Source organism: Stegastes partitus, unplaced genomic scaffold (genome assembly GCF_000690725.1).
Source record: "Stegastes partitus isolate 25-593 unplaced genomic scaffold, Stegastes_partitus-1.0.2 Scaffold1472, whole genome shotgun sequence".
NCBI lineage: Eukaryota > Metazoa > Chordata > Actinopteri > Pomacentridae > Stegastes > Stegastes partitus.
The window spans coordinates 117,095-125,777 of NW_007579203.1; the positions used below are offsets into that span (position 1 = coordinate 117,095).

Consider the following 8,683-nt stretch of genomic DNA (forward strand, 5'->3'; position numbering starts at 1 on the left):
GTGACTCTGTTAGTGACGACAGACCTGCAGTACAGCAGTTGTGAATAAAGGTTAATAAATAATGAACAGGTTTAAAGTCGTCACAGACAACTTATGTGACAGTGAAACTTGTAAAAATTAAAAATAGCTGCATGGATTCAGAATTTTTTTTAAAGAGGGAGACAAAGTAAAATTTTCAACAGGTTAATTTAAATATTTTGTGGTAAAAAACGTTTTAGCAGGTTTGCATGAAATATTTAACGATTTTATAAAATGTATTGATTATTTTTGTTCCTGTATTATTAATTCCAATCACTATATTTCCTTTTTCTACACAGAGTACGGAACTACTGTGGGGATTAAGAATCAGTTGGTTAAAGTGCAACGGTCCAAAAATGACAACACCCCCCAGTTAAATCCTTTTTATGAAGTTAAATTATAAAACTTTGACTTGGTAAAGGTAGCAGCTTCCATTAAATTAGCCCAGAAAAGAAGACTGTACGAGGAAAAACACACGGATTTGTGCTCGAATGGTTTCGCTTCCTTTCTTCATCTAGTAAATAAAAAGCCTCCACGTCTCCTGGCATCGCGCATTTGTCTGTTTTTCGTCCGTCCATTATTCTGCTGAATCAATTTGAGCTGCCATTCAACATTCAGAGCCTGAATGTTTCATGGAGAGACGGGAAACGGTGAGTTTCTGAGAATCTGTGAATGACAGGATGTAAGCGTTGCCTAGCAACAGCAGCCCTCAGTAGTAGTAGTAGTAGTATGTAATCAGATTACAAAATAAAGCCAGCTATCTTGGACAAACTGTAAATCAAAATACTGTCTCCATGTTCTATCAGCCAGACTGAAGGCTGTGTCAGTGGAGCATCGGTCGATCAGTTCACCTCCTTCATCTGGGCTGGAACATCTCAACAACAGGTTTAGGCTGGAATGAACCATCTGAAGAAGTATTTCAGAGTCGAGGCCTCGCAGTGGAAAGTGTCGGCCAGACGTCTCATTTAAAGATGGAAAGGACGAGCAGCGTTCCTTCACCTGGACCTTTCAGGAAAACTTTGAAACGGTGAGGAAGTTAGGAAGTGTAAAAAATGTTCTGTAAAGTTAAATTACAGATAATTAGAGAGAAAAAAAAACACAGATTTAAAAAAAGGATTATTTTACATGTTAATGATTTAAAAAATAAATAAATAAATGAATAATGTCCTCCATCAAAAATCTGTATTTCTATAAATGTTCATTTATTTTACAATGTGTGATTTTAAAATTACTTTTATTTTATCACATTTAAATTATCAAAAATATCTTCACTGAAATTTGAAAGAAAAACAAAGTAGATTTCAGGGCTAGCAAATGGTAAAAAAAATGTTTTAACTTTGATGTATTTATAGATTTCCTGTTTTGTTAAACTACCAATAATATCCAGTATCATCACATTTTAAAAAGTGTTTATTTTAATACTGGCTTTAATGTCACATTAAAAAAAAAAGCTGTAGCTTTGGAAATACTCCTTTTTAAGCAACGTGTGACTGTAAAATTATACAGATTTACTGTATTTGAATCGACTAAAAAAATATTCTACAGATATTTGCTGTTATTTTCATTGTTTTCACAGTTTTTCTTTTAGTGCTACAGTATTCTACCATTTGTTCTGGCATCCTTGCTGCCAAGTTTTCAGTCTTTTGTTAGTTTTTTTGAAGAATTTTTGGACTTTTTTCAGTCACTGAAAGAACAAACACGTATTCTAAATAATTAAACTGTCATTTTATGGATTTCCACTGATAAATTACAGATAATATCAAGTAATCACATAAAAACTTTTAATTCTAATGATGAAAAATTGTATCAAAACATTTGATGAAGATTACACCAAAAATGTCATTTCTTCATTGTTTTGCAGATTTGTTCTTGACAGTATGACCCATCTGACATAATTACTTGTTCACGGTCGAATCCTTTCAGTCAAACTTCTGGAGTTGCTGCTACTTCTGAGCTGAGGTCAGATAAATTGATCTGGTTGTTTGCCAGAACATGTGGCGTTATCATCCTGCTGTGATAATGTGAAGAGCATTAAATATTCAGCTAAGAGGAAGCTGAGTGTCACTACATTATCTGAGATGTCAGGCATTTATTGATGACTTTCCTTTATCTGTTGGAGCTGAAAGGGCACCGAGCAGCACACCCAGACACCAGCACGCAAACTCAACCGCTGGGAGTAATATTATTTGTCTGATAGATGCAGTCTATTTGTTTCATGAATTATAGATCCTCCAAAATGTCATCCAGAGCGAGGTGCAGCCCGCGGCGGCGTGAGCATGACATCATCCTGACAGATGAGTCCATTCAGCAGCACTTGCTGGAAGTTTTAACTGAGAAACTCAAAAGGTTATTCAATCAATACGTGAAGCTTCTTAAAATGTTGTTTCCTCTGCTGGGTGGAACGGTTCACAAGTCCACGGTTTGTCGTTCAGACCGACTTAAACAGCTTCAGAGCTCCACTGTGATGTTTTAAGTTGAGCCTGGTGAAGTTAAAAGGACTCAAATCTTCATGCAGAGATTGAATTACAAGCCGAAATAATCCACTTTGTGCATGAACAAAAACACTCTGCTGCTGCTCTGGATGTCATCTTTTTCTTTTTTTTTTTTGGGACGTGGAATCCGTCAATGAACGTGTAAAGGGGATGTGAGGAGGAGGAGGAGGAGGAGGAGGAGGAAGTCTCGCTGCCATTAACCTGAGACCGCCCTCCGACCTCCACCTCCCCCCGTTCATTCAGACCGGCCTGGCAGAGAGGAAGTACCCCCCCTCCTCTCCCGGGAACGTGGCATCATAATTATATAGGAAGCAGGAGAGTCTGCCGTCCGTCTGTCAGAGCAGAGGAAGGCTGCAGGCTGCTCACACACGGACATGGAGGTCTGTTTCTGACACCGTTTGGAAGGTAAGATAATCTGCATTAATCTTCAAACAGTTAATAACAGCACAGAGCGTTGTGCTGTTGAACCTCCTGCTGCTCACAGGCTGCTCCTGCAGATTAGATTCTTATTTTTTGCATTATGAGTGACCAACTGTGCTTCCACTTAGAAACGTCAGGCTGCAATTTAAGTGTTTAAAAAAAAAAAGCTGCTTTCTCTGAATGAAACACACAAAAAAAAGTGGCCTGACTAAGTAGATGTTAAACCAATTTCTGTGGTTCTATAGGAACTGATCTGTTCTTTGTTTCTCTTCCTAAAGTCTTAATTGGATTTGCTGCCTCTGGAGATGATCAGTAAATCAGTGGGACTCCACGTCAGCCTAACAGTTCAGTAGGAAATGATGAGACAGCAGCTTTGTGTGCACGCATTAAAAAAAAACAACAAAAAAAAAGTTCTTTAAGGGCGTGAAAAGTGAATTTGATGAATAGATTTTTAACCCTGTGTGGCTCTGATGAGTTTTAACACTCTTCACAGGGTGCTTTAAGGGAAACTAACATGTTCTCACGTCCTAAAATGGATTTTTCTGTGATATTTAATATTTTCTGGTGCTTAAAGTGTCATTAATTTGTGTTTACACGTGTTTCTCTTGTGTCTTAATGTGCAACTCCACTGGAATTACCTCGTTGATACCAAATTTTAAATCCTTACGTTCATATTGTGTCATGGATAAGAAGGCATGAGCTGAAACTAACAATTATATCCACTGTTGAAAAAGCTTTTGATTATTTTTAACTGTTTGGTTTATATCAGGTCAGAAAATAGTGACAAATGTTGGTCAGTGTTTCTTAAATGCAAAGATTATGTTCTAAAAATGTCTTGTTTTGTCCACAACACAAAGATATTCAGCTTACTGTCATAGAGGAGAAAAAACTAAGAATTTAAATTCAGCAAACTGAAATGAGAGAATTTAGACTTTTTCATCCCTTTTGACAATCAATTCATAGCAGATTTGAAAAATTATGTATATAAAAGACTCAAATGGCAAATGTTTTTTAACTGTTATTTTATAGATTTTACAGTTAAACATGTATTAACTGTTCATGGTGTTTGATAAATTAAACTAGAAATATTATTTTACAAATATTCACCGTTTTTACAGTTTACAGTGTTTTTTGGCACTTGTTTCCAGACTTTTTTTTTGTGGGTTTTTCCGTTTCATGATTGTCGATTAATTAATAGTTGTCAACTAAAAATCAATGTTTTGTCATTGAAAGAAAAATTATGTACATCAAGGACTTACATGGTAAAGAGAATCTATTTGATAAGTTTTCACAGTTTGTTAAATTACAGATGTTATCGAGTGAAATCACATTTTTTTTAAAAAAAAAAAAAAAGAAAAGTATTGATTCTAAAACAGGCCAAAACTGTAAATAATGTCCACATTAAAAAGTTGACTGAAAAAAAATGTAATTATTTTACAGATATTTAAAATTATTTTTATGGTTTTTGGAGCTTTTGAAAATTACAGTATTACACCATTTTAAAAATTTGTCTGGCAGATTTTTGCTGTTTTTTTGTTGTTGTTGTTGTTGTTGTTGATTTTTTTTTTTTTTGCAGAATTTTAAAACTCTTCCCTCCAGGTGATCGATCAGAATGGCTGGTGATTATTTACTAGTTGACGAATAAAAATTATTTATGAAATGTTCGCAATCATTGAAATAAATGTTAGTATATTAAAAAGGTATCATGATGAATCATTTTTAACTGTTATTTTATAGATTTTCATTTAAATTCATTTAAATGATTTCTAACAAAAATCACACAAAGTGTTAATTTCATTTTTGAAAAGAAAACAGGCCAAAGCTGTACTTTTATAGATATTTTACAATGTGACTGTAAAATGACACATTTGCCATGACTTTCATTGTCTTTACAGTTCTCCAGCATTTTCCACATATTTTTTCTGGCACAATTATTTATCTTGCAGACTTTTTGGACTATTTTCTGTTTACCGATTATCAAAATGTTTGGCGTGTCTTTGAATGTGTCACAGAGCCAGAAGACGAAGCAGAAATGTCCGAGAAGAAGCCACGAGGCTCCGACACTCGTCCCAAATGTGGCCTCCGCAGCTGGAGCGCCGACAGCTACGTCTGGAGGGGGAAGAAACGCTCCCGGAGCTCCCGCAACGGCTCCAGTCCCGGCGGGACGGAGGCGGACGGGACAGAGGAGCTGGGCGTTCGGTCGACTTCCTGTCCGAGGCGGCGCAGGGAGCGGAAGTGTAGCTGCAGCGCCCTCGGAGACGCTCTGACGTCCGGAGACATCGACGTGGTCTGCAGGAAGGCCTTGTCCAGACGGTCTCTGAGGCAGAAGTTCCAGGACGCCGTGGGCCAGTGTTTCCCTCTGCGCTCCCATCACCACCACCACCACCACCCGCCGGGCTCCTCAAGGCCCTTCTCGGTGCTCTTCTGGTCCAAACGTAAGATCCACGTCTCAGAGCTCATGCAGGACAACTGTCCGTTCTCACCCAAGTCTGAACTGGCCCGATGTTGGCACCTTATAAAGAATCACGCCTCCCACCCAAGTGCCCTCAAAGACATGGAGGCTCCCCTGAAAGCCAGCGTCTCCTCGACTACCTCCCCGCCACAGACGCCTCTCTCCTGGGAGGACATCTGCTGCTCCCCTGGGCCTGGAAGCACCAGTCTGGAGGACTGGAACCCTTCCTGCCCTCATGGGGGAGCAGGAGGCAGCTGTGGCCACACGGACTACATCCTGGTCCCGGACCTGCTGCAGATCAACAACAGCCCCTGCTACTGGGGGGTGCTGAACCGATTCGAGGCCGAGGAGCTGCTGGAGGGCCAGCCGGAGGGAACCTTCCTGCTCCGAGACTCTGCCCAGGACGAGTTCCTCTTCTCGGTCAGCTTCCGTCGCTACAGCCGCTCCCTGCACGCACGGATCGAGCAGAACGGGAAGCGTTTCAGCTTCGACGTGAGGGACCCGTGCATGTACCGGGACCCCAGTGTGACGGGGCTGCTGAGGCACTACAGCGACCCGGCCACCTGCCTCTTCTTCGAACCTCTGCTGTCCAGGCCGCTACCCAGGACCTTCCCGTTCTCCCTGCAGCACCTGTGCAGGGCGCTGATCTGCAGCTGCACCACCTACCGGGGCGTAGACGACCTGCCGCTGCCTCCTCAGCTCAGGGAATATCTCAGACAGTATCACATCAAGTGTGACGGGGCCTGCGCTGTGTGACGGTCCAGAACTCGCTAATGGAGGGCACAGACAGGACAAGCAGAGGCAGCTTCTCTTGGGAAAGTGGACTGAACGCTGCCATTAAACTCCAAATGGCTGTTTAAGGATGCAGAGCTGGAGAGGTTCGTTGATTCTGATGCATCAAGAGACAATCAGAAAGAATCAAGTTCAGACACTGAAGGAACTGATGGGCGTCGTGTTTCCATTGTGATCCACAAGCACCAAGAGATGGATTTAAGTTCTCTGACAAGCTCGTGGGACAAGAAACGAACTCGCAGAGCTGACTGTGATACACTCAGACACCTACAATAAATACGCTCCACAACAGTCGCCTTAAGGAAAGAAGGATTCTTAAAGTTCACCGAGACATTAAACTTTCATCTCGACTTCAGTTAAAATCACACTTATGTTGCGAGCGCTGCACCTTCCATGGGACCTGACTGAGCAAACCTCCCGTCATGTTATCATCACAAATATAGGATGGTTTGGTCTCGTCCTGCCACAACCAGTGCTGTCCAAAGGTTAGAGGTCACTGTGTCGAGTAATATGCAAAAATTATGAACCCTCTGAACCCCAAAACCTGGTGGCAGGGTAAACATGTATTATGTATTTATTATTATTATAGTCATTTATCACAACCAGAAACAGCATAACAACTGTTGGATTTTCAACTTTACAACACATCATGAGTAAGATCAGTAAAAATGACCAAATCTAAAACTGACATTTCATCAAAATCACCTACCCCAACCCTGTCTAACCCTAACCCTAACCCCATTAAACATGTCTCTGTTGATAATTTGCCAAAATTAAATCATTCCCCTGAACCAGATTCTGCAAAAATTTAAAAAATAAAATAAAATCACAACCATGAATCATGAGTGGCTGAGTTGTGACGAACAGTCATGTGACACAAATTCAGGGATTTTTTATTTTTTTGGCTGTGGTTACACAGTCCAGATATGTATGGAAACAAATAAAAATGGAAGTAATAAAATGTCTGTAGTACGTTTTGACCTTTTCCGGTGTTGGTTATACCTCTGAGTACGACTTGGGGAAATGTTGTACGTGAGGATTCCAGTTTTGTTTTCGTAAAATACGAAATCTGACATTCATTTTTATTTTTATTATTAGCTGTGGCATTGAAACCAGACCACCAAAAGACATATGAGTTCTAGTTATGGTTGTGCCGTTTCCATAAGAGGTGCAGGACTTTATACTGGAGTGAAAAATGAGTGCACAGTGACAGGAGGCCTTAAAACACTCAGAACTTCCTGGGGTTCAGAGGGTTATTGTGTCAGTAGCTTCCCAAGCAAACAAACGCTTTAACCTCGTCATAGTCCTTTTGATACGCCACCACATAGCTGCATATGTCTGAACACTCTTGTCGTTAAACCAGTTGACAAAACTCAAACCCACATCCCTCTCCAAAGACTGAAGTGTGTTGACTAAGATTCTGAGTCATGCACACACACTGACTTCAACACCAAAAAGCTAAATCAGGCAAAAGATGCAGATGACAAGAAGACTGTTTTTAAGTTTGAATGTTTATCTTCTGCACAAAATGGGCTCAAAAACTCTGTTGGAAAATGATGACGATGGGCAAAAAGAGGGACAGAAAAGGAAACTCAACCAAAAACACTGGACTGCATTCTCCTCTGCGGCCACTAGATGGCGGCACAACCGCACCAAAGACTCCATCTGCTCCACTTGTCCGTTTTTAAAATCACTTAAACGCTTCTTCATCACTGAGAACTCCTCTGTAAATCAGTATTGCAGCATAATTTGTGCCTATTGAGAACCTGTTTACACGTTGGCGTGGACGACGGTACACTATAGCACCAACTTATCCTCTGTTTGAACCACAGCGATACTCCCCTCCAGCCACACATTGTATTCACCACATACCAATAAATGCCATTTACACTGCCTCTGTAGTCTCTCAGATGTTCTGTCGTCTTTGGACCGTGTTAATGGTGCAGCACGAGTCGTGTTTATCCACGCCTGTTGCTGCCGTGTCACACTTAGACGGGCTAATGGTATGGAAAATGCTGCTTTTGAAGTATCGCTCTGAAAACAATTCATCCCGCTCTCTGCGAAAGGACACCTCTAAATGCCAACGCTTCGGCCGAGCAAATGGAGAGATAAGGACATGAAAAAGAGCGTTTCTCCCCCGTAACTGGAGAGGAGTTCTGATTTGTCATTTGATCCGTGTGTCATTCAGCCTCTCGACTACAAGCAGTGTTTAAAAAAGAAATAAAAACACAGCATACAACCATTTGGTCTCCAGACAGAAAGTTTCTGTCTTTAGTGTTAAAAACACAGAACTAAATTTGCAGCTCTGTTGTTGTCAGATTGTATTTTACAATTTTTGCCTTCTTGTTCTTTAGTTTTGTACTTCATTCATGCCATCTCAGTTTGGGTATCAGGAAATGGAGCTGGTTTGGTCTGCAGAGACACAAAGTCTGCTCCTCGACACTATCCGAAGTGTTATGAAATAGAATCAGTAGTTTTAGCACATGAATATGTTTATTAAAGTGACGGC

General features: G+C 40.6%; 1 protein-coding gene across 1 annotated transcript; it reads left to right on the plus strand.

The window, feature by feature from the left end:
- The first annotated feature begins 4,962 nt into the window (after positions 1 to 4,962).
- On the plus strand, positions 4,963 to 6,138 carry socs4 (suppressor of cytokine signaling 4). The gene has a single exon (XM_008299840.1). It carries the CDS (start codon positions 4,963 to 4,965, stop codon positions 6,136 to 6,138), a length of 1,176 nt encoding a protein of 391 aa, XP_008298062.1.
- The last annotated feature ends 2,545 nt before the right edge of the window (positions 6,139 to 8,683 follow it).

Coding starts and splice junctions, on each gene's coding strand:
- socs4 (XM_008299840.1), top strand. CDS start 4,963: ATGTCCGAGAAGAAGCCACGAGGCTCCGACACTCGTCCCAAATGTGGC.